The sequence below is a fragment of the Ammodytes marinus genome, assembly GCF_949987685.1.
Source record: "Ammodytes marinus genome assembly, chromosome: 9".
NCBI lineage: Eukaryota > Metazoa > Chordata > Actinopteri > Uranoscopiformes > Ammodytidae > Ammodytes > Ammodytes marinus.
Genome location: NC_137213.1, coordinates 22,481,222 through 22,508,172, shown reverse-complemented (window position 1 = coordinate 22,508,172; position 26,951 = coordinate 22,481,222). Strand labels below are relative to the sequence as shown.

At 41.3% G+C, this 26,951-nt stretch overlaps 1 protein-coding gene across 3 annotated transcripts; it reads left to right on the top strand.

Annotated features, from left to right (window-relative positions):
• sugt1 (SGT1 homolog, MIS12 kinetochore complex assembly cochaperone) lies at positions 1-26,951 on the top strand. Of its 3 annotated transcripts, none has more exons than XM_080033553.1 (13): positions 1-125; positions 225-273; positions 1,009-1,099; positions 2,103-2,172; positions 2,523-2,593; positions 3,700-3,753; positions 9,151-9,179; positions 9,388-9,410; positions 9,536-9,632; positions 12,519-12,626; positions 21,337-21,427; positions 22,389-22,561; positions 26,097-26,951. In XM_080033553.1, exons 1-13 carry the CDS (start codon positions 112-114, stop codon positions 26,196-26,198), a joined length of 972 nt encoding a protein of 323 aa, XP_079889679.1. In that variant the 5' UTR covers positions 1-111; the 3' UTR covers positions 26,199-26,951. The 3 variants fall into 3 exon arrangements, with proteins under 3 accessions (XP_079889679.1, XP_079889677.1, XP_079889678.1); XM_080033551.1 differs by having other exon boundaries at positions 9,385-9,410; XM_080033552.1 differs by having other exon boundaries at positions 10-125; positions 228-273; positions 9,385-9,410.

Sequence of the window (26,951 nt, the reverse complement as noted above, 5' to 3'; positions counted from 1 at the left end):
CCGGGGGCTCGAGCTGTGGCTGTCGGTTGGGTTGGTTGCCGCTATCACGTTTCGTCTTTTCATCTTTTGCTAGAACTTTCCTGACACACTGTGTACATCCGCAGCAACCCCATGGCAACCGGACGGCAAGTGCAACTTAACTTACATGAATTTGCTATTAAAATGTGTGTATACATTGTTCACTTTATCAGCTGGTTAACGTTTGGTCTCTCCTTTCGCTTTAGCAGCTTCCCCGATAGCTTCATTGACGAAGATCCACAGAAAGCTCTGGAGGTAAACATTAGCCTTAGCTAGCTATACACAAATAGCATAAGCGATTTAGACAGATGTGGTTGTTTTCTAAGGTTATAAAATTAACCTCAAACTCGTCTCATTTGCTATTTTATGAGGAAGATTGGCTGTGGTGTTGGTTAGCTTAATGTTGCTGGTGTTAGCAATGATTTGGACACTGTTACAAGCTAGCCTAATTAGCTAACGTTTCCTGTTAGAATGACATTGTATCAAGAAGGCATCATTATACATTAGATAACAGTAATTCTGTGATATTGGAGGACACGTTCTGTTGAACTTGACCACTGTTAGAAAACGTTTTTTTAGACGTGTTAGGCTATCAACATGACAAGCATGCAGTGTCATCTTCAGCACTTTCGATTTGTATGAAGTAACGAATGATATTAATAACTAATTGTATAGACTTGTTCAAGCCTTTTTAATAGTCATTCCTCAGTTCTCACATGAATAATAGTACAGCTGCCATTTAAGTTCAGGCAAAACATACAGTTCTCATTAGTAATGTTAAGTATCAGCAGTTTCACTACTATATTAGAGATTCTCTAGAATAATAAGGATTGTCTTTATAAAAATGGTGGGTTTGTGACAGTGTAACAACAGATGAGACAAACATGTCAGCCAGTGTTGCTTCCCCATCATTATCTCCAATCTTTCTGAATGAAAACAGAACTGTGAGCTAGTGTCCACTTACAATAAATGCTATCTCTCCTCTTTCAGGCAATCAATGAGGCCTTGCAAGAAAACGCTGACAACCCTGAGTGGTTTTGCCAGCGTGCCTATGCCCACATACTCCTCAAAAACTACAGCTGTAAGTCTACATATATGTGCTGGTGCTGACAGACATGTTGGTCTTTTTGAAGGATACATTTGCATGATTGTAGTTGCTTGCAAGAAATATATATGTCTTCAAATCCCATTAATTCCGTTTATTTATTTTTCTTTTGTTAACTGCCCGCAATGACGGAGTAGGGCTGCTCGATTATGGCAAACATTATAATCACGATTATTTTAATTGATATTGTAATCACGATTATTTAAATCGGTTTTATTTAAACGTAATTTAACGTAGACTGAAACTAACGGAGGGAGGCAGATCACTGTATATTTTCTCGTCGCGCTGTCAGTTTGGCGACATGGCTCTGTGTATCCAGGCTCAAGAAATGCAATCCGATCGCGGAAGCCTTCCACATCAACAACGTTAACGGGAAGGATATCCCCGGTTTATTTTAGCCGTAAAGCCACAGGGCTTTTCTGTGCGGCGGCTCACACTGGCGAGGTGTCACTGTGAATGACACCGTTACCCACCGCCACAGAGTTTCAACTGGCAACTTGCTATTTCGCTCGGGCAAGGCGTTTGTGTTTCGATTTAACATCAGTCTTGGGCGAGTACTTTAACTTTATGCTGAACAAACCATTGCACTGCAATCGCTGAAAGCGAAAGTGTTCGGACGGGGGCGGGGCAGAGCGCACCACAGAAGGGTTCGCTGCATTTACCACACAAGACACAATAATCGTTTTATTACGATTATCTTGTTTTCATGATCGAGGGAAGCCAAAATCGTAATCGAAATTTAATTTCAATTAATCGCCCAGCCCTATGACGGAGTGTTATTTGGTGTGGTACCCAAAATCTCTGGAGAAGCCATTCTTGCTCAGGCTATTATTTGCGATGAGATGCTTCAATTGATGATATGTTACAGTCAGCAATCACTGGACGAAATTACAGTTGCATGAATATTAATTTTTCTAAGTGCAGCCTGGATGAAAGTATGTGTGTATGTGATAAACATATTGTTGTCTTCTCTCCGCAGGTGCTGTTGAAGATGCCAAAAAAGCCCAGCAGCTACAACCCAGCCTTCCCCTCGCTTTCATACGAACAGGGTGTGTACTATAATATTATACGGAACACGACGGGAACAAAAAACTTATAGGTGTTTGTTGTGTGTTTTAAACTTAAGCGACTGTCCATGGACCCAGTGACTGTGTTGGTTTGTAAAAGCTGTAATATAGACTTGATTGGTATGAGTTTTTGACCTACTGTTCAATGAAAACTTCAGTTAAGTTTTGTATGAATAGTTCAACTTTTCTCTTAAGCCCGCCATGAAGTACAAAAGTCATCTAAGTTACTTAAGGCATGACATCCAATGTTGTGTGTCAGAAGAAATCACTTTAATTTTTACAAGGTTATGCGATCTAAGTGTGTGTGGCATGTTTTTCTCTCCCAATTGCAGAATAGCAGAATACCACCTGGATCATTATGAGTCAGCATGTGCAGCTTTCACTCAGGGACACCAACTGGATGGTGAGTACAGGCAGCATGTTCTAGCCTCCAGTACAAACTTTCCACCATCCCACTCTCTCTACCAACCACTGTTCACAGCAGCACCCTGTCTGCTTCACTAAGTGGAGTGCCAAACCTGTGTCGCTTAACTTTAGGGATGAAATATAATGCAGTGTGAATTCTTACGGATTATATATTCATAACTTACACAATGGCTTTGAAAATACTCTTGTGTAGTTAAACTACTGTCATAAATCAGCGCTCAATGTACTGTTCATCATATTGCAAGGTTACATAGGAACATAATTTTTTACTTCATTAGCAGTTAATTTACTGACAAAATGTACCTTACTTTAATTTTGAATTTTGTCACACACGTGTGCATACGCAGCCTTGTAAATGTGCAAAAATTGAGCTTGATTTTACGGTGGTTAAAGTGTTAGAGGTGTTATATTTCCATTGCATAAACCATTAAATATATTAATTGATCATCATGTGCCTTTGTCGAATCAGTTAGGCAGTTAAAGAAAGATGTCTGCTTTTCTTCTTCTACATTCCACATGGCGATGAGCCAGATGCTCTTGAATGTTTAATGTAATACATTTCATTTAAATACACTAAATGAGTCATGACAAAGTTCACAAACACAAAGCCTCAGTTTTTCTTTTGAACTGTATAAGAGCAACTTACAAATATTTCCAGTACTGATTATTCTGCTGATTATATTTTAAATTATTTATTTATCGTTGTTTCATCACCTCACTATATGTCACCAAGGCAACATTTGATTAAGGTGGAAATGTTAAGCTGATATTATTTTGTCAAATGAGCTCTAAACCTGGTTATCAAATGGTGCTCATGATATGTGTTATCTCCTTTGTGCTGCTGATTTAACCTACAGTAATGTACTACACGTGCTTATGCAGTAATTTCTGCTTTGGAAACCATCGTATTGCCTTTGGCCTTCTCCAGCACTTGGACAACCCAACTTAGACCTCATTAACACTTCACTGACGTTCTCTAATGGTTTCACTGTATTCTGCCATTTAGCTATTATTTTAATTTGATTAAAATATATAAATTTGTTACAAAATTAAGATTTCTACTATTTCTTATGATTTCCACAGATTCTGACAAATCATTCGAGACGTGGATCAATCGGTGTCAGGAGAAGATGGGTGGTAAGTCGATTAACTAAAACTAAAATACACTCAATGCGGAATAATGTTTATTTTTTATTAAGGCAGTGATTCTTGAGAAGCGGGACAAAAGACTGTCTTCCAATATTAACTGCTGTTATGTTTTAAAAGTAAAAATATAAAAAATTGTAGATGTTATTAGGGATTAAGAATAGAATGTCTGGAGCACAATTATCCCCTTAAATTAAATTGTATCATTATTATGTCAAATATATGACAATTGTTATCTTCTCACGAAGGGGTTCAATCATTCATATGCAATAAAACCTATTAAAAATTTACTTCAATGATTAAAAGGAGCTTTTTTCATCAAAAGCAACACTAAATAATCTCTCATATCAATAAAAACAGTTTCTCTACAACACATTCATGTTTTATAAGGTTTCTAAGTGGTGGGACACTTTTTGTCACCACTGTCAGACAATCCATTAAAATGTAATAAAATCTGGCAAAATAAGGGGCAACTGTCACTATGAAGGACCTCTTGTCACATTCTACCTCTGCAGAGTACATAAAGGCCAGGAAACACTGGTCCGACTACCGACCGTCGCCCGAAAATGGGGTCTGCCGATTCAGGCAGCTCCAGTCTGCCCGTTGCGGCCAAAAAAGTGCCAAGAACACACTGAGCCGACTACTGACTTTCTGTACGCTCTGCGCTTCCGCGGGACGTAATGTCTCCATAACAGCAGGCGGCGCTAGTCTGTATTGTGGCCCAAAAAAATACGGAAGCCGGAAATGATGGGACAGCCGGTTGGAGTAATTTTTGTCAGCAACCGCAAACAGCGACGGCCTATCCTCTACCATGCTGATAAGTTGTTCCTCGAGTTCTTCGGTCCTCATGATCCCAAGTATTAAATATCAAGCCATCGAAATGATGCCAAACAATGTGTTGAGAGTGTTACGACATTGCCTGCGCGTCACTGCTGTTTGTGCTACCCGCCTCACTTCCGGGCTTCACTGATTCGAAAGACTGCCCGACGCCGATTAAACATGTTGAATCGGCTGAAAAGAAGCCCGACGACATCTACAACGGCCGACGTCACCGAACACACCAAACAGATTTGTGTCCCCGCCCCCTCCAGACTCTCCGACCATGTCCGATGGCCGATTATCTGGCCGATGTGTCCTGGCCTTTAGAGTCAGACAGGCTCTGATAAGTGTTTAGTTGTCTTAAAGAGGACCTATTATACTACTTTTCTGGTCTTAATTTCTTGTTTTACACTGCTATAGAGCAACCTGACACAAATCACATCACAAAAAACTATGTAGATTTTCGGGAAGCTCTTTCTCTTATTTTGGCGATTCAGCACGTCCTGTCAACACTTGAGTGTGTGTGCTTCGGCAATCTCCGCTCCCTCCGCCTGTGCATCGGCCATCTCCGCTACCCTCCCCCCCCTCCTGCAAACCCCACTCCGTTGTGATTGGTTACCTTCCTTCCGGAACACTTTCAGTGGCGGGAAGCGCGAGCATGGACCTATAAGGGCGCGAGGCAGACGCGAGGCAGACGCGAACAGGGAAGTGACAGCATTACCATACATGGAAACATCCGCGTGGTGACTTCACAAAGTTACATGCGACGTCACAAAGTTACAAAGGGTAGACCGCTTTGAAGACGTGACTTCTCGACTGGCTAGAATAGTGTTTAGTGCTCGGCACAGACACCCCAGACGGTCAGCAGGGAATACGTCGAAATGCATGTAAGTCATTATTTGATAATTTAGTATGGTTAAGCATGACTATGAATCATCATAACAACGTTTATAGTTCATAAAAGTCAAAAAGCATCATAGGTCCTCTTTAAGTGTTAGTTTTAGAACATTTTACATTCCAAATCTTGAAAGTCCTGTGTCACAACCATGATATGTCAACACCAACTTACAATTTCTGAAGAAGTTATTTGAAATTTTTCGATAATTTTATTTTCCTGAAGCAGTTCATACTAGCACCTATCATCAACAGAAAAACCAAATGGCTACTAGATAAACTCCATTTGTTTTGTTTAAGAAACGTTAAATTATTTAACGTTTCTTAAACAAAACATCTGACAAAAAATCTGATGGTGTTGACATATTTAACTTAAACACAGGCCAATGACGGAGTTGACATTCAATGTGAAGGCATCATATTTGGATGGTTTTCAAGTTATTATAATTATATTAAATATAGAAATAGGGTTTAGTTTTTCTAATACTGTATTTATGGAAACTCTCACAATCTTCCTTTGTCATGGATGATTCTTAGAAATAGTATAGGATGATATACAAACTGAGGCGATTTGGTGTGAGTCTGTTAGAGCAAGTCTGATTATTGATGAGTATTGATTATTGATGGTTAAAATGACTACATTTGGGTTTTTGTCACCACCGTCAAATATGTCAAATCCATAAGATATAGGGGAAGGTGGGGTGATTTGTGCAACTTTTTACTCAAAGTGATTTTAAAGTGAGGCCTTGACAGTTATGTCTCCAACTCAAATATGTACATATATTTCAGGATGTTGTGCATCCCTGGCAATAAAAACTTTGGATCTGGAATAAACTGTTTAAGAAATATAGCTTTCGGAAAAAAAGTTGTCTTGTCGCACAAATCACCCCACGTAGTGGGGTGATTTGTGCGTCATTGTGTCACAATGACAAAGTCACCATCATCATCTTTCTGGCCATCTGAACTCTCATCAGTGGTGTCGTTAAGTGGAATTGAGATGTCACTCTCTTCTGAGCTACTGTAGACAATCACTTTCTTTTGGTGACCAGCGTATACAGCCATGCCACTGGCACAACTCTCAGAAATGTACTTTGCACTAGTTGCTCCGTGCTTGTGGAACCAACTGCCACCTGACAAATGTGATTCCCCCTACATTTCTGCCTTTAAATCAAGGCTCAAAACCCATATGTACACCCTGGTGTTTCCTCCCCATTAACCTCTGCACTACTTACTTACCTCTGCACTACTATCTGTGTTTATGTGGATGTATGGGCTTTACGTCTTTTATTTTGGTTATTGTTATTTTACCTTCATTGTTTACCTACTGAATGCACTATGTACAGCACTTTGGACAGTGCAAACTGTCATAAATGTGCTTTTATAAATACATTTTACTTACTTACTTACTTATAACTCACCCAGGCCCTTGCGCACAAATCACCCCATCCCCAGAATTTTGGATAATAGGCATGATGCAGCAATTTAGGGTTGACATCGTGCTAACTGTATAGACTCAAAGTGTAGCATACCAAAGCACTAAAACATGTGTCAAATGTTTTCAAACGTGTCTATAATTGTTCAGACACAATAATCAAAAAACCTTGATCATGGAAATTTTACTTTGAAAGGCAAAACACAGTTTTTTGAGCTTAAATGTGCTTATATCTTATTCCTTGTGTCTCCCTTCTTTACAGGATGAGTCAAATGGATGGCTCTTCTTAAATATGTGGTCACATTTCCAATTTCTTCCACGGTTTTCTAGAAACAATGGGTTTTGCAACTTCCAAAATGCACAAATCACCCCACCTTCCCCTACTTGTCAACTCCGTAAGATATACTTGTCAACTCCGTCAGATTTATATTATTTTGATAATATTGCATAATGATATTTCATAGTTGTTGAGGAATGGTTGGTCATATGTGAAAATGTAACCCGTCACCTAACATGAGAAGGTGTTTTGAAATTTGAAACACATCTTGATTGCTGTTAATTTTAAAGTAAAAAATATATTACACAGTTCAACTGAAGAACATAGAGGAAAATCGATATATTCATATTCATATACATTTTGAATTTTTTTTGTGATGTGTCTTGGTGAATATTTGTGATCAGTGTACATATCATGGGTCTAGCATAAATTGAGGGAAAATTAATTTGTGGTTTTGGTGTCTTGACGGTGTTGACACAAAATAAGGAATGGCCAGATAAAAAGCCCATTTTGATAAAAAGGACAAAAGCTGGAAGGTTGTGTCAAAGCTTAGCTCAGTAGCTTAGTATATGTTGGATACATACATTTAATTTAATTTGCCTAAACATAGGGTTTGTATTTTTTCAACATTGCACCCTGTTTCGTCCCACTTCTCAAGAATCACTGAAGGTTAAACCAGAATTTAGAGCTGATATTGATCTTGAATATAATTGATCAGGATATTAAACTGTCTTTTTCTATTTGTGTTTTCATTATTTTAATATGATCAAAGGTATTAAAGATTGGAACACAATATTGCCTGTGGCGGTTTTTAGAAAAAAGTTTCCAACTTCAAAATCCATTAGCAGTTGCCCTCTAACTTCTATATGCTGCTGCCTGCCTGCTATCAAACACTGAGCTAAATGGCACAGTCAGGGAGCTTGATCTGCCCATCTGATCAAACAAATGAGCGCTCGCATCACATCCATGCCTCTACAGTGTGTGTTCACAGTGTTCAGGCAGAGAGCTGCTTAGTCCAATAAAAGATGCATGCCGTGTCTGGGCTGCGTTTCTGTTTTGCCGGTGATGCCTGGGCCCTCTGGATCATCTCTAGTAAACAAGAGCATGAGTTTTGACAAACACGCTTCACACCCGCGTGCACACGCACCCCCGTAGGAGCGCCAAGATTCATCACAGTTAGCTCTACTGATGTTTGAAAGCCCCCGATGAGACCCAACCCCTTCATAGGCCTGCCGGCACACTGCACACAAACACACACACACATACACACACAAAAGCAAATGCACACCAGGGCGTACATCAACCCCCCTCCAAAACTTGAAAGCACCCTACTTGTGCATGCTCACGCTCACACCAGGAGCAGTCGTCGCTTCTTCTAGTGACAGTGTGTTTACCACCTACCAACACACGCACACACACACACACACACACACACACACACACAACACCACCTGCTTATTCCATTGCATGTGGCACCGTGCTTGTTTAAAAATTCACACAAACCCACACGCACACACACAGTCTTTCTCCCCAAACAAGCCCCCCTCCTCCCCATATCTAACGCGACCTCATTAAGACAACATTAACACGCCTCTTATCATCTCATCTCTCTCTCTCTCTTCTTTTTTTTTTTTTTTTTTTTTTTTTTTTCTGTAATGAAGTCAGTGAATAATGTATGGTAGCATGCTGGTAAACGGTGATCAGGCCTGCTTGGTCTCACAGGGCTCTTAGTGGGCGTGGATGGACCAGTAAACAAACTGATTGCAAGAATGAGGGAGGGTGGTGACAATGTGTCGTCTATGTGGGGGCATATCAGTCTGTTTTCTGTGTGTTAGATTTCAAATCGTGACAGCTTTTGCAGTCATCATCGTTAGCGACTTAGAGTTTGATTCAAGGCAGCCTAAGGCTTGTTTGAAATGTTTTCTGCCACACACAAACACCCACATTTCTTCTTCTCCCTTTCCAGAGAGGACACAGATGGGCAGCGGCAACACGGTGAGTTTCTCTGCATGGCCACCTGGGGGCAATGTCGCTCTCAGCATCAGCTCCTGCACTAAAGAGGGCTTTGACTGAGTGTCTTTTTTTATGGTTATGTGTATTTTTTTGTTCAAATTTTTGTCCCTTTTTCTCATCCCCCCTGCCTTATCACCACGTCCTCCCCTCCTAATTGTCCTCCCGTCTCTGGGGCTGAATGAGCCAGCAGACACCAGCGGTTCCACCCGTGAAGTAAGTGCACTGAAATGATGAGCTGCTTTTTATAAAATACATTTTTAAAGTTCTTGGTTTCCTCAACTTTCCATATTCTATTCATCAGTGGTCAGAATAAAGATAAGTGTGTGTCTTTCTTTCAGACACGACTGGTACCAAACGGAATCTCAAGTCATCGTCACAGTCATGGCAAAAAATGTACCCAAAGATGGAGTGTGTGCCAACTTCACGGAAAAGGAGGTATAAACACACACTTACACACACACACACACACACTGAATGTACTGTGTGTGTGTGTGTGTGTGTGTGTGTGTGTGTGTGTGTGTGTGTGTGTGTGTGTGTGTGTGTGTGTGTGTGTGTGTGTGTGTGTGTGTGTGTGTGGAACAGAGATGGGTTTGCTCTTGGGTGTTCCTCAGGGGGGCCCATTAGATGGATCTAATACACACATACACACTGGTGCACACACACACACACATACACACACTCCCCATGGACCCCACTATGCCTCCAGTGGTGCCTTGTTAACATTGCCCCCAAAGTACAGATCTGAGAACAATTTACCCTCCCCAGTTTCTCCAACCCCCTTAATTGTCTGTGGATAGAAGGCATAACTGATCTAGGATCAGTTGCAGAGCCCTCCGGGGACACGCATCTTTCTCTTCTCTTTTTCCTTTGTCTCTTTTTCCTCTTGTCTTTCTTCTCTCGGAGGGGTAACTGCAGGGCACCCCAGGGAACGACTTTGTCTTTCCTAATAGAATAACAAACGGAGTTTACCCCATTTCAAAAGAAATAGTTCACTCGCTCCCAATCACGCAGCCACTTGTTTAAGCTTCTTCTGTTGTGCCAAGTCTCCGATAAGTCATATATATTTTTTACTAGGTCAGTATATACAAAATAAATTAAAGATGAAAGGCAGTGACTGAGTGTGCAGGCAGCTGTGTACCTACAGACAGCGCAGTGCATTCAACTGGAAATGAATATTAACGGCTTTGATAGTTTTTTGTGAATTTGCCCCAAAGCTACTTTAGCAAACTTTCTAAGCTTTTATCCCCAGTGCACTTCTCCTAGCACACAGTTGGTCTCAAATCAGAAAAAGTAGTCCACTTTTAGTAAAGTGGTCGGTGGTGGTGAATTTCAAACGCTTGCGAGCTGAAGTGATGTACTGTGCAGGCGAGTGATACCTCAAGTGGGCGCATTGTAGTGTTTTTTTTTTCCCTATGCGAGGGGCAGCGTTTGCTTAGTGAAGAGTCTGTAAGGAGAGCAGAGGTTTTTGGGCGACAGCTGAGGCCGTGTCCCTCCCAACCAACAAGCCACCCAGCTTGTCCTGTTGAGTGACAAGCTGTTAGGAGCTGTCTAATGACCCACCCCTTCCCTAGTCCCATCAGTGGTCACTCTGTGGCTGAAGGGGACAGGCTGAGGATTCTCCTGCCTGTCACACCGCCACATCAGATGACTGTTGTCGTGCAGAAGCTGACACTTTCAACCCACTCACTTCTGATCTTTCTTATTGTTTGTGTGTTTTCAAAAACTGCTGTGAAAAAAAAAATTGAGCCGAGGCTACTATTGAACTATATGAATTTGTATCTCGCATGACGAGAATCAAACAAAAATGTCCTGTTTGAAAGGATGTCTTACTTAGTTGAGATTGACCCATTAATTGTATCGACTGATACCTGCTCTCAAGAGGCCGATTTAAAAAAAAATATATATTTCTGCAGACACTGCAGGCAGCCTTGTCAGTTTGGCTGCTGTGGAGCAATGTTAGCATTTTTTAAATTTACCTGTAATGTTTTGCTATTTCAATAACTACAGACCGCTGGACAGAAATCCGGAAGTTCTTTAATGGCAATATTTTACAGTGCCAACACCAGGGAAGGCCAACTGCAATAAACAACAATGCACCCTTTTTATTTTCCAAAAAAAATGTCGGTCTAGATTTATTTAATAAATGTTCATCTAGGTTCACTTTTGTTTGTCATTAAAGGGGTAGTTCAGGATTTTAGACATAGGGCCTTATTCCCAAGTTAGCCTTGGTGTTCTTTATCAGTGGAGACAGTTTTCAACACATTTAATTCAGTCCTTCTAGTTGCAGAGTGCGCTCGTGCTAAGCTAGCGCACGGCATCGGGGGGATACCTAGCCTGCTACTAAAACAGTCTTACCCACTCCACAGTACACCCGAGGCCAATCAATTATAACGCCAGACTATCGATGTAAATGTCTGTGTTGATAGAATAATTTTAGAAATAAAACCAACCTCGCATATTGCATTTTGAGGGACTTTATTCCTTGTAGGCTGCGGCAGCGGCGGACTAGGTTACAGGCTCTATAATAGTTTGTTTACCTGCTGCTGCCCGTACCTGTACGAGCCGGAATACACTGATGAAGAATTGAGAGGGATGCTCAAAGGGCAGAAAGAGAAAGAGCGTCTGTAGAGACAGCCCCCGCTGGAGCTGCAGCAGAGAACCGGGACAGAATGACGGTAGACTGGTGGCAGTGCAGTTTCAGTTTCTGTCCCACGCTGCTCTGTTTACTTTCTGCTGTAGTGATTCGGTTACACAGCAAAGTAAAAGTCCGCTGCTGCTAAGAAAGTAGTCCCTCAAAATGCCATAATTCATGCGATGCGAGGTTGGTTTTATTTCTAAAATTATTCTATCAACACAGACATTTACATCGATAGTCTGGCGTTATAATTGATTGGCCTCGGGTGTACTGTGGAGTGGGTAAGACTGTTTTAGTAGCAGGCTGGTATCCCCCCGATGCCGTGCGCTAGCTTAGCACGAGCGCACTCTGCAACTAGAAGGACTGAATTAAATGTGTTGAAAACGGTCTGCACTGATAAAGAACACCAAGGCTAACTTGGGAATAAGGCCCTATGTCTAAAATCCTGAACTACCCCTTTAAATGTGGAAAAGCAACAGCGTGATATCGGCCTTATTTATCATCTATCAGCCGATTACTGATCTGTATCACCCATTGAATATCCCATATAGGACGACAGACTATGGCACATGCTTTGAATAAGACTGTATAACATATTTGTGTGTTTTCTTAGTTGTTTACTACCAAATGTAATGGCTGCCAATTAGGTATAATGCTTAATGTCTGCGTGTCTGTGGTCATTCCAGCTCTCTGCCACGATAAGACTGGCATCAGGGGAGAACTACAACCTCCACCTCCAACTCCTGCACCCCATTGTCCCTCAACAGAGCAACTTCAAGGTCCTCACCACCAAGGTACCACGCCCACTTTCAGCTTAGCTAGTGCAGTTATGCATGTTTTACATTGTTGATGATGTGACGTGTTTCCGCTGACATTTATCTTTGACATGTTTCTGGCAGACATTTTACAGTGACAGCTGATATGTTCATGAAGCACAGACAAACTGTGCCTGTGCAGCACCTCCCTGCTTTTCAACATCAATTGTGTTAAATGGTCCATTTTGCCCTAAAAGGCACATCAAAGCATTGTGCCTTGACAGGTCATGGTAACCACGACTGACCAACATTCAATCACCTGTGACCATAAAACAGCATCAAACTAACAGTTGATGTAGCTGCCAGAATACAGTTGTATATAGCTGTATTCAAGTAAAGGTAATGTCAGGAAATATGATACTTTCTCTATGGGCAGTCACGATTTAACACATGCCGTCATTTTACATATAATAACGTTTAACCAGGTACACACAGTAGTATCAGATGGTTTTCCACACTAAGCCCAGTTAAATATAAAACTGTTTACAACTTCATGTTTTTCAGTTCACGAACGTTGTAAACAAACCAGGAAGAACAATCTTTAAGTCTCAGAAACACCCGACTAAGTTTTGGAATGTCAATGAAAAGTCATTGAATTTTTACTGTGAATGAGTGGGAACACTGTACAGTATGTAGCCTTGTCGTTCTCAAAAAAAAGGGAGGAAGCAGACTATTAAATATGTCAGGGAACCTTTTTTATGTGGCCATAAAGAAGATTTGATGTAGTAATGTCAGACTAGTTGGGAGATGCGGATGCTTCAAATCTCTTTACTACACTGTTGCCAGAGAGCATCAAATGACATGATATCTTGTGTGTATTCAGGCTTTTATGTGTCTCAATAGCTGATCATGTTTGCATCTTTATTAAAGATTATAATTAATCAAATGTCAGATTTCAATTTGAAAAGAAGAAAGCCGTGCAGATGGAAGTTTAAGCAGCTCACTCAAATTGCGACTGATCATTACTTGGGTTAGCACTCTGAGATTAACATCATAATCTCCTCCATAATTTAAAGCAGTATAAAGTCGGCCGTCACCTATAATTCCTTAATGCTGCTAAAGCTCACTGTAGCTGGAGTAGAAATGAGAAAATCCACTCTCACTGTATACCGTGAGGCTCCTGTGGAGACGTGAGCGCAGTTCATCTGAGCAGCTAACAGGAGATTCACACACATGCACAAATCCTCACTCCTACACACACACACACACACACACACACACACACACACACACACACACACACACACACACACACACACACACACACACACACACACTCACACACACATTTAGTTATTAGGCTGTACTTGCTGAGAGTTCCTCAGCACTGTTTAAGGTGATTATGGGCCTAATGAGTAGGAAGTGCACTATTTATTTTACTATAGACTAATTAGTGTGTATTCTAGAGGATCTGGGCTAATGAGCGCACTGGCTGAGTGTGTGCTGATTCAGGGTTTAGACCACTGTCAGGTTTTAGCCTGTGTATCAGGCTTTTTGTGTGAGTTGATTTGATTGTTTTTTTTTTTAAATCGTTAAGAAGTAGGAATTTGTTTTTTTAGGGCATTGATCCATTCGGTCTTGCCAATATGTAAGGCTCTGCTTTCTTCTCAGAATCCTCTGTTTTCCCAAAAACTTTCATTCTGCTGATCTTTCCACAGTTTTTTGGGCACAGCATCTTCTGAAGCCTCTTAATTTGTATTTGTATAAGCAGGTCGGCAAAGGATAATGGTCATATAGGTGGTCCACACGTAACTAATACTTATAGGACTGGCCGATATTGCAAAAATTAAATTATCGGGATAAGTATTTTCAATGAGTCGATATTGGCAATTGTCATGATAAATGTAAATTCATTGTTTCTTTCAAGTTTCAAGGCTTGTTTCAGAATCAGGTTTGCCAAGTTTAAACATACAAGGAATTTGCTGTTCTGTTGGTGCATACAATAGAAATAGAGAGGATGAGTAAAACATCTAAATATACATATGTGTTTGGCACAGTTTGAAGTGCACACTGCTCTGTTTTTGCTGGATTATAAAAATCGAAAAATATCTGCAACGTGATTTATTGTAGGTCTTTTTTGTTTAATTGCCGTTAGCAATGGTAACTAGTGGTGCATTAGCGCCCTCCCCTCCCCCACTTTATGGGTGATTTAATCATATCAAAAATGTATCAAACATTTCTTAATGAAAAAAATTATATGGAGATAATAATTAACGTGTTAACAACACCCAGCCTGTTTGCATATTTATATATTCACCCATGTTGGAGTTATCATTCATTTGTTTTTGGCCACCTGGGCCCTAGTAATATTCATTGGTCACCACCAACTACTGAGGTAATTATGTAAGGCTTAATACTATTTTGTGTCCACCAAGTAGTCACTAACTGTGTTTGTCTGAAACTATGTTTTACTGAATCAAAACAGTACATTTTTGGACCTGACAGCAACCAACAAAATCTAAACTCTGTTACATTCTTGTTATAAAAATTTAAATTATTGACATTTTAAGAAGATTGCTTCACTTGGGAAATGAAAAAAGTGTATTCTAAATGTAATCTAACATGAAATTGATGAAGTAGCCAATACAGAAAAACGAGTGCTTACATTTAGCGCTGATAGAAATGCTATGATATTAACTTTGAAAATACCCCTAATAGCAGCCACGATGATATTTCTATGAGTTTATTTCATAAGGCCACAGGGTAAATGAAAGTTGCTGGACTTGTACACCTTCATGGTGCCACTGTAGCAAAAAAAAAATAAGTGGACAATTTGATTAGTAGGGTTACATAAACTGATTTCTACATTGTGTGCCTTATATCAACTGGCTTCACTGTGCCGAGAAAGAGGCTGACCTGCATAGAAACTGCCCCCTCTCAAAACAGCACTCGCTCTCGCTCAATTTCTCACTCACTTTCTTTCCATGGCAACAGCAGACACTGCATACCAGAGGTGCACGTGGGTTGCAGCTTAAACAAGGGCTCAGTCTTAGAGAGACCACAACTGAAGATGGTCATGACTCTACAGACCCTGTCTTTTTTTACCAACCTTTCTTCCTCATTTACCTTCTTTCTCTTTGTTGTGTCAGTCTCTCCCGTAGTCCCTCACTCACACACACGCACACACACATACAAAAACACACACCCCTCCCGTCTTTCTCTGTCTGTCTCATACAAACACACACATACCTACCTCTAGGATAACGAGAGAGAGTGTACAAACCCTCGTCCTCTCCCACAAAGCCCTGACTGTTCCCTGGTCCACTGGGCTCCTCCGGTACACATGGCCCCTACACACACGCACGCACACTCACAGTATTGAGTTTATAAGCCCTCATTGGTAACAACATTCAAAGGTTCAGGATGGCATAAAAAGCACAGATCTCCTCTTAAACTCTGCAGGTGAAATGTGTGCATACTCGTGCCAGCAATGCTAGAGACCCCAACGGACTGAGCAGTTTTCTCAAAGCGTGTCTCATTTAAATATTTTGAAACCATTTCATTTATTCTTAAGCCAAGGAGAGCCACTGGGGGGGAAACAACATTCAAATGAACAACAGCATCAGCAAATCTAGTTTCTACAGATTGGCATGCATTCCTAATGAGCGGTTAAAAAAAAAAAAGCTCTGCCCCTCGGAGCTGTTGATTTCAAAACAACGTCGCTCTGTCTGTCTCGGTAATAGGCTGGCCTGCACTCCTCGCTCCACAATGTTTACGCTTCATCTCCTCGCTGTCTTTAAAGACAACTTAGCAGGGGAAGGCTAAGCCGGGCATGAGTGTGCAAGCGCTAACACACACATACACATACAGAAGCTGAACAGTAATCTTTCAACACACTTGTGCCATTTACACAAAGTATTTGCACTGTGTGCATGTGTGTGTGTGCATGTGTGTGTTTGTATGTGTGTGTTTGTGTACATGTGATCCATGGCACATTATCGTCAGTGCGACCTCCTCCTGTCCTCCGCCACGACAGACATTCCTACCGCAGGGGTCACCGCGACAACGGGGAGCCAATTACACACCAGTGTGTTTGATCAGAACAGACGGCTGACGCACACACTGGGGACGCGCGCACTCAGTACACACTCAAACGCAATTTGGAATCAACACTCGCTCGTTCATTCAGTTCAAAACTCATCTCTGTTTGGGGAATAGCTAAAGTGGCGTCTCCCCTCTTTAATTTGCATGCCTGTCAACGTCTGAGAATATTTATATTCATTTCATTGATGCTCCTTTTTAGCCCGAGTTTGTTTTGAAATCCGCGAGGATCTGGAAAAAGAAGATGCCGGGCGAGGAGTAATGACAGTCAGGGAGGGAGGGGAGGGAGGGGGTGGCATGTGACAAGCGACACGGGACCCCAGCACCCCTCTGTAAATAGCATGTTTGCGTGTCCACATGTGTGTCTGTCTGAGTGTGTGTGAATAGCAGTATTGTAAAGTCCAGCCCTTGAGGTCCTATGGGTGGTGGCCCCCGTTTGTGGCTGTGCTGTCACATCCCTTTACGAGCCATTGCTTCGCCTGTCACACACACACACAGAAGCGCACACAGAGAGACGCACACACACGGCGCCTGGCCTGCCATATCCCCTAAAAGCCAGGACACACAGATGTGGCAGCAGATTAATGTTGTATGGCCCAGGAGCACGCATAGAGGAACACACACTTTGAGTTCAGGAGCACGTCACCCTACAGAAACATTAAGGGATAAATAATGGCCACCGCAACATCTGCTGGTTATTTTAAGATGAGAAAATTAAATTTGCTTTGGCCACAGTCTCTGATTCTTTTCTCTTCCAGACTAACTGTGATCATTCACGTTTCAATCTTAAAGTGATACCTTCCATTCAAGTCTTTCGAGTTAATATCCAATTATGTGGCCGCTTACAAAGGGGTAGACAAAAAATCAAAAACACAAAAAATATTATCATCGTCTAAAGGAATCCAGCATAACTTAGTCTGAATTAAAAGCACAGCAGCTACAAAGGCCATGTTAGCCTGAATGCTAATTAGCAGTATTTGTCAGCCATTGAAGCAAGTCTTGCAAATCAGCATTTTGATTCGTACTGAAGTCTTCAAAGCTCCATGATACCCCTAACGGAGCTCAAAGGAGCATCTGTGCCCAGATAGCAGGCGTGCGTCTGTCAAAAAGACAGAAAAAGGATTTAATATGCCGTCAGGAGCTGTCTCAAAAATCACTTTAAAAACAAGTTTATCCAACACAAACAAGTCACAACTGCTGAATAGGATTTATAAAACCAAAAAAAAGGATCACCATAGAGACACAGATGTATACCGGATGTAAAAAAAAATTAAACAAAAACAAATTGAGTTTATGTAATGGCATCCGATTTTTGAGAAAACCGTCGCCTTATAGTTTTTTCTAAATTCATGGTTTAGTCCAAAACCAATTGTGTCAGAAGAACACAAAAAAATATTCAGTTAACTTTCATATATTACTAAGAAAAGCTTCGGAATTCTCACACTAGCTGGATTTCCATCCGTAGAACAAATCTGCAGAGAAAAAGTTAATTCCTGTTTCCTTCAATTATCTTTATGTGACTATTAGAATTTGGTTCATTAGTATAAGCAGTAGGTGGGGAGCATCTCCACTAGGTTTCTATTGAATCATCACAATGAAAATGTTGAAAGTACTGTCTCCTCATGGACACCACGCGGATCTGATGTTTCTTATGCAGCCATTTTAGTTTTATTATTTTGAGCATTTCCCCTTCAATCCAATATCTTTCATTTGCATAAATACAGTTGGATGGATACCCACATTTACTGAAGCTAGAACCAAAGAACGTTTCTATCTATCAAAATGATAACATTAATCCATAATCAAGCTAAATTAATCTAATGGTTAAACAGCTAATCATTGCAGCTCTACACGGCCTGTGGAAAAGGCTGAGGGCTCTGTGGCACAGGGAGGCTGTCACCACTAGTTGCCAGGGCAAGTCAGATGATTAGACTGGGAGATTCATAATCCAATTTCTTCTTGCTCGGTAAGTTTTTACATGCAAGGAATTTTCCATGGTATATTGGTGCACACAATAACCATAGAGAAGATCAGAAGTAAAAAGCAAGTACCGCAAAGTCTAGAATATAAGACGGTTGACTGTAAGAAACGTTATTTCTTAAGATCTATGTGCAAATATTTGTGCTTAAAATGCAAGAGCGGCGCAATATCGACAGACAAATGGGCAGAGGTGTAGAAGGTGTTCCAATTGAGAACACAACCTGGGTGGACAACCTTGTTAACAAGCTGCTGGAAAGCTACAAGTGGGCCAACATAGCAAATCAGAACCACTGTTTAGGTGAATGGGGGTGAATGGGGATGGGCTAATGGGGAATTTTTGGAACTTGTAGATATCATTATGAAACTCTGCCAGTTGATTACTGACATTAAAACAAAAACTTTTTGTATTACAGTATTTTCCAAAATGTTTAAATAAATATGAAACATCATCAATATCTTACTAATGATGCGTAAATGTGCATATCTGCAGCGCCCCAAAATCTAGATGTTGGACAAAAGCAGAGTCAATTTGTTTTTAAATTTTGAATACAAAACAAGTGTCCAACTGCCTGAAGCCTTTCCTAATCACAGTTCAAATTTGATCAATAACCCATAGAAAATAAATGTTTTACACAGTTACATTTCATGTGCCATGGACCAAAAGTGTCCTTTTGGAGTCTCCAGCTGGTATTTTAGGAAACGGCTAGACATTCCCTTGGAAAAAACTGTGTAAAAAAAAATTAATTTTCTATGGGTTATTGATCAAATTTGAACTGTGATTAGGAAAGCTTCAGGCAGTTGGACACTTGTTTTGTTTTCAAAATTTAAAAACAAATTGACTCTGCTTTTGTCCAACATCTAGATTTTGGGGCTTTGCAGATATGCAAATGTACGCATCATTAGTAAGATATTGATGATTTTTTATATTTATTCAAACTTTTTGGAAAATACTGTAATACAAAAAGTTGTTGTTTTAATGTCAGTAATCAACTTGCAAAGTTTCATAATGATATCTATAAGTTTAAAAAATGCCCTATTAGCCCACCCCCATTCGCTTAACAGTGGTTCTGATTTGCTCTATTGGCCCGCTGTAGCTTTCCAGCAGCTAGTTGACCAGGTTGTCCACCCAGGTTGGGATCCTGGAAGGTCCTGGATATCATTTCTGGTGAACAACCTTTTACAATGCTCCATGTCTGTTTTTAAAAAAAAAAGGTGTTTAGCCCCCTAGGTAATTGCTCATGAATCAGCCAAGGGAGTTTCATGCAAATCCAAGCTTTATGAAGTGCACACCAGATGATAACCTAACAGTGTCTATGCATACAATGAACTGGACTATTTCCTTTTAGAACCCTGGGCGCCCCAACATAACTTCTCCCCCCTCAAAACACTGTGCACATGCTTCCTGGAACGACTGGGTCATGCTTTGAAAAAAATGACCAATATAATATGTTCTCTGAGCTCATGAGAAGTGTTTACAACTGATTCAAACAGCCACATTTTGAATCGGCCTTTGTGCTACAAACTTTTAAAAAGTTTGGCGACTTTACTCTTTTTGAGCGATGAAAGTGAATTATTGGGGGCAGTAACCTGTATTCTCGGCAGGGAATCTTTCTTTTTTTAGCTTCTCAGTCCCCATCGCCGAGGAAAAAAAAGTTAATTTCGGACACTGCACAGATGCCTCGCTGAGCACAAGGCCCTTTTTTGTGGAGCGGAAAAAAGCGCTGACACACACTCAAGTGATCTATCAGCGTATACTGTATATACCGCCACTCGCAGTATAGCTCATCATTACCTCGGTGTAGCAGGTAGCGCTGGCCATCGCACTCGTCTTTAGTTCCCTTCCAATCAGTGGGGCTCACTCATAGCGCTAGTCTCTCTCTGCCTGCCTCTCTCTAAAGCCTCACCTCTTTCACTTTCCCTCGCCTATCCTCCGGCAGCACCCTCATAAATGAGTCATCACATCGCCCAGCAGAGCAGAAATGTTCCTTAATTGCACCGACATAACCAGCACTGTCTTTCGCGGGGTGCACACACGTATCAAACACATGCGCCTGTTAATGGGTGGCAGTGTGTGAGTGTGTGACGGCGGGTGGGGGTTGGCTTGGCGGGGCTCAATATTGCTTGAGCTCGCGTGTCTTGCTGGTATGTGCCCCTGTCAATGCGGCTCAGTGTCCGTGCCCTCTCCCCTCATTGTTTTTTTTTTTCTTCCCTACTCTCTCTCCTCGCCCATGTTCTCCTGCTGTAATGATTTGGATCAGATGCTGCAGTGTGGAATTAGGATCTCCCTTCTCTCTCTCTCTCTCTCTCTCTCTCTCTCTCTCCCTCCCTCCCTCGCACCGTCTCTCACACTGGCCCCTCTAGCTGACAGGCATCTCGTTAGTGCAGTATGTCTTGTCAGTGAGGTTCCGAGATTGAGCTGTGCCCCCGCATATCCCCTGATGTCTCCCTCTCTCACACACATACACATACACACGCACAAACACACTCGCCGGCTTTGAGCGCCCAGTTTCTCTCTCTGGCCTCAATAATGATCTGATGTTCTTTTTTTTTAAAGATGACACTCGAATGGAGGCATTATTTTTGTACCAGCGCAACAAACAGCATATTTTGCTTAACATTGTTTCCTGCCTTTGTTCTAACTGTTTTATCGCCCCTTCTCTTCCGTCAGGTGGAGTTCAAGATGAAGAAGACGGATGCCATCAGATGGGAGAAGCTGGAGGGAGAAGGACAGGAGTCCAACATCAAACACTTCGACCCTAGTCAGTCCAAGGCTTTTTGATTTTTTTTTAATTTACGCTTCCTCACCCCCACACAACTGTGCTTCTGTCTCTGCTCTCATCTCTCTGTTGCTCCCTTTCACACTACGGCCTCTTTTATTTCTCTCTCTCTCTCTCCCCCTCCCCCTCTCGCTCACTGCAAAGATCGATATAAAGCTGCCGTGTTTGTCTGTTTTGCGCTGAAATGAGAGTGGGCAGTCGATGCCTTCTCCAGTCTTTCATTAGTCTGACGGCGAAAGTAGGCACAGAAGAGGGAAAGGTATGACAGCGGAATATGACTCAGGATTTTTGCCCACATGTTCCTATTACCGACAGGATTAATTACTTATGTAACTGTGTGCGTGTGTGCGTGTGTGTGTGTGTGTGTGTCTGTGTGTGTGCGTGTGTCTGTAAGTGGGAGTAAAAGTTAAGTGGGCAGCCAAAACTCTCCCTTTCCACGCAACCATCACAGCCTCCACGACGCCCCCCGTTATAAGTGCCTGCCTATAACGTGGAGCACTGTTTCGTTACATGATATTTGACAACTGATTTTATGAGATCACATTGCCGTGTGTCAACACGCTTGGCCTGAATATGTCAACTGTGCGTCTGGTGCTGGATTACATTTTCTCCGCTCTCCCTCTCTCCATCTCTTGTTGGGATTACAGTGGGCGTATTTCATCCAAGGAATATAGAAATCAAATGACAATGTGAGCCTTCAGCTTCTGAAATGAAGGGCTCAGTAGCAAAAGAGAGCACAGTGAATTCACTCAATGCATCTTTGTGTGTAATTGAAGGCGTTTATGAACATTTGTCTTGTCTCACAAAAGCAGGAAGCTCTTTGCAGTGAATCATCATATCTTCTTACTGTCTTGCTAAAGGTTCAAAATCGTTCTGACTTGGTTATAATCGAAGCTGTCGGACCTGTATCCTTTTTTTAACAGCATTTCACTTTCTCAATCAGACCAGTACCCGTCATCGTCCCAACACGCCTGTAAGTGGGACAAGATGGTGGTGGACATCAGCGAGGAGGAGAAGAACGAGAAGCTGGAGGGAGACGCGGCGCTCAACAAGCTCTTCCAGCAAATCTACTGCGACGGCACGGACGAGGTCAAAAGAGCCATGAACAAGTCCTTTGTAAGTATTATACACGCAGCCATGTGAGGATTTCTTGCTAGTAATCGCTTAACCCACAGTGACAAATTAGCTAAGTGTGACTAGATATTTTCACTGGTCGCACCGGTGCACCTGAAGTTAATCACGTCATATTAAATGTTATATTGGGTGCACCCAAAATATATGCTGGTGCGTTAAGATGAAAAAGTGATCCCAAACGGAGCAACCAGTGAAAAAGGTTAGTCTGGAGGCCTGCAAGACTTTAAATGGACATGATTAGTGTGAATTTAAGCAGAAAAGCAAAAAGTTTGCACTTTCCACCTCTGTTTAAGACACTTTGGAAACTCGGCTACAGCAAAACAATGATCTTGGGCGGGCAATTCTAGCGTCCTCAATCTTTTTCACTAAATTTACATTTACACTAATCCCTTTTAACTCTATTCTTGTTAAATTAAAAAAGTTGGGCTATTTATCTAACTGCATACTGATCTACTTAGGCAACCAGCCTCCCAACCAAGTTTGATGTTTGATCATCCAACTGCATGAATAACAAACATATATTACTAAGAATTTCATATATAGCATAATTCTACTTCAAAGGTTGAACAGATATTATAACAGGACTACAAGTCTTCATTCCTGCCAACTTCAGCTGGCTAACCACATCAATGATGTTTATATGCTTACCGTACTTTTCGGACTATAAGCCGCGACTTTTTCCCAATTTTTCGACCCTGTTATTACACAGCACAGTATATGTTCTGTAGCTACTAGGGATGGGCGTTAGTAATCGAGTACTCAAGTACTCCTCGTTTCAAATGAACTCGATTGGTGGATGAGGAAAATCGTTTTTAGTTTTTTTTAGTGTTTGTAGCCTTTTGGCCGGCCGGCCGGCGGGCCGCCCCTATTTTAAAATGTTATATACGCGTACAAAACGGCACAAAACGGATAAAATAAAGTTTAACAAAATTAAATATTTTGATGCAAGTGCAATAAACTGAGCGTTGTGTCAAAAAGCAACTGCAAATAACTGCCACCTCTGTGCCACCGCAGCGCAGCCTGTGTTCTCCACAGCACCGCGGAGCTGAACACGGTCTCTCCTTTCTCCAGAACATTTTCAGGAATATAACTGTCCAATTATTTCAAAGCAGATGATAAAATTACGTTTATAAAAAGGGGAGATGACACCTGTTACTCTCAGTTAGTAATGAGTAGCCTAGACTCCAGGTGAGCATGCAAGGTGCTCTCCGCTTGGAAAGAAAAGTAAAGAAGAAGCAAGGCTTACTTCAGGCACATTCGCTCCGAGCCAACAACAGTTAAGAAGCCTTCAATAGGGAATATGGGGATAAGATTCAAAAACCGACCGGTGTAACGTTCCGTTAATGAGGAATTAGTCGCGGTAATTATTCACGGACACGGAGTGAGCATTACGCGGTTGGATATACAACTATCTGCTTTGGTGAGTTATTTATATGTATTTAAATTGTAGGACAATCATTTAATATTATTTGCTGCCCTTCTTATTTTAAATGGTGACTACAGCCCATGCTTTTTTTCTCTTTTTTTCTCCCCAACGCAGACCTACTCGATCAGATTAAATTGTGGCCCGTCTATTTAATTACAGTGAGGAAAATGTGTTTTAAACTTGTGGGAATAAATCCTTAATATCATATGGCAACTGTGACTGTTTGACAATAAGCATTGAGCGCTTTATTGCGGTGAACCGTTGTTCTGCAGACAGATGCGTTGCGTTCTAAAAATAGAAAAAAGTTTAACGAGGAATCGATTGATCCTCGAGGAATGCAAGCGATCACACGAGTAGCGAAAACACTCGTGCCCATCCGTAGTAGCTATTGCACTAAATGGTAACACTTGAATACGTTATGCAAATATGCAACTTGTTTGTTGAAATGTTAATAAATGGGAGATTCCTCAAGCAGCCATCTCTTTCCCGACAATCCCCTCTGTGCACGAATTCTTACATATGGTAATTAAACATTATAACACCTGCGGCTTATAGTCCAGTGCGGCTTATAGTGCGGAAAATACGGTACATTGACAATGCTAACTTGCTGATGCAAAGCAGGTGTAAATTTGGCCATTTTTACCCTCTTATTTCAGCATCTTGACATGCTAACATTTGCTTATTAGCACTCAAAAGTCAAAACTAACTAATTCACAAATTGAAATTTTTTAAATGGTTGTGAGATAATTCATGCAAAGCCAAAAATGTTAACCTCATGGTGACACTACAGGAGAAGTCAGTGGATAGCCACAGTCACTTAGCTTTGCTTCATCTTCTGAGAAGCATGAAGGTCTTTACTAAATATCATAGCAATCAATCCAACAGCTGTTAAGATCTTTCAATGCATGCTGCCAACATGCGTTTACTGCTTTGCATAGCTTTAGTCACTGTTGTTTACCGTATCCACTATCCAGGGCAGGCAAATGTTTTGTCTTTCATCCTCTATTTCAATGAGCTCTTCATCCATGTGATCCGGTTAGGAAATACATCCGGTCAACTGTCTTACTGAAAAAATAATATTTAAAGAAGCCTTCTCTTGTTTTCCATCACTTCTTCAGAAGGCCCAAACGTACAGTGACCCACACTCTCACACGTCACGTATACAATTATTGATTTTGGGACATTGAAGTTGTCCCGACACCATACGTTTTTTCTTTTTCAATCAATTGTGCAAAGTAAGCCTCAAATTAAGAATGGTTCCTATTGTGGCACTAAGAATAGCAGGTATTTCCTTTATGCTGGCCTTGCAGCAAATTACTTTTCAAGCAACTGTCCCAGACAAATTTCCAATGTCGGAACCAAATCGTGAGAGTTCTGCTAGTGTTGGGGCACGCCCCTCCTGTCACCTCAATCTTTTGGGTGTATCGTGGTCTTAAAACTCAGTCCGAGCTGTCTCAAGTTGGTCTTTCTCTCATCTTGTAACATTTCTGTTTTAATCAAACATGTTTAATATTATTGTACGTTATTAGTCTTGGCTCTTGCCAATAGTAACTCAAGTTCACCAGCAAAACATTATGATCTACAGCTAAAAACTCAGTGATTCATGACAGATTGTCTTTAAATGTGAGAGTGCGTCAGACCTTTCAGAGTCTTCTAGTGTGTGGTAGACATTAGCTGAAAGCGCTACCACAAAAACAAACAAGTAGAGCAGCATTGGCTTTTATTTTTACACACGTGAAAGGAATACATAACACATCTCATTAATGAGCTTCTGTATGAGTGCAGCAATGTGCATGGAAGGATGTGTGTGATGGCAGGTAAATGTTGATAGCCGATTTAGGTCTATCAGCATTCTGCATCGCGAACAATACAATCTCAAGCAGATGAAAGGTAAAAATGTGTGACTATTTAAAAGAACCCCACCTTGTTCATCAATACGTTTGCTATAAATTATACTGCAGTGCGCTTAACTTAAGAATTTTTAAGCAGAGGGAAGGTGTTATGTAACTACAGTGCTAATGAAATGTGGGATCATTCCACTAAAGTGCTTCCCTCCCCCTGATCTCTCTCTCTCTCCCCCTCTCTATGCAGATGGAGTCAGGTGGTACGGTCCTGAGCACCAACTGGGTCGACGTGGGCAAGAGAACAGTGGATATGAGTCCACCGGAAGACGTGGAGTTCAAGAAGTTCTGAGCAGCACCTCCCTCTCCTCTCTATCTCTATCTCTCTATCTCTCCTCCGTTTGACATCAACTTTCTTCTCACTTGTCCATCTGAAGTCCAGCGGGAGTCCACTCCTCCTCCTCCTCCTCCTCCTCCTCTATTTCCTAACCCTTGAGTTGTGCTGTGGCTCACTAAGTGCAGGGAGCCTCAGTGTTCCCACTTTTGACTCGACCAAAACCACTCATGGCCTAACTCTTCTGCAATAACTTTCTACCAGATGGGGTCAGTTCATTTGAATAGTGCTGTTGAACGGATTGAGTAACATTAATTGAATATGATATTTATTTAAATGTTTTACCCTCGGACTGAAAGGGGAAGAAACCAGGTCTGGATTCAAATGTGACTCCCATTTCAACTTTTTTCGATCTGTTCTTTTTTTTAACAATCACTCTCCGTCTTTTTTTCTCCTCTGCCTCCCCTGGTTTTTCTCAACAACACCCACAGCCTTTCTATTCTGGAGCTTTTTATGACTTACTACTATCATCACTTGTATACAAATTGTAAAAGTATTAAAGAAAATAAGAAGTAATTGATGTTTAAATTGCAAATATGGCTGCGTTTCTTGGCTCGTGCAGTCTTTTCTGTACGCTTCGGTAAAAAAGTCAACAGCTATACTTGGCAAAACTGACCTGCCTGGGATCTGTGTGACACGTCAGCCCCGTGGCTTTGCACCGGTCGCTCCCTCAGTGTGATTCAAGCTTCAGTGTAAATAAAAGATTTGTTG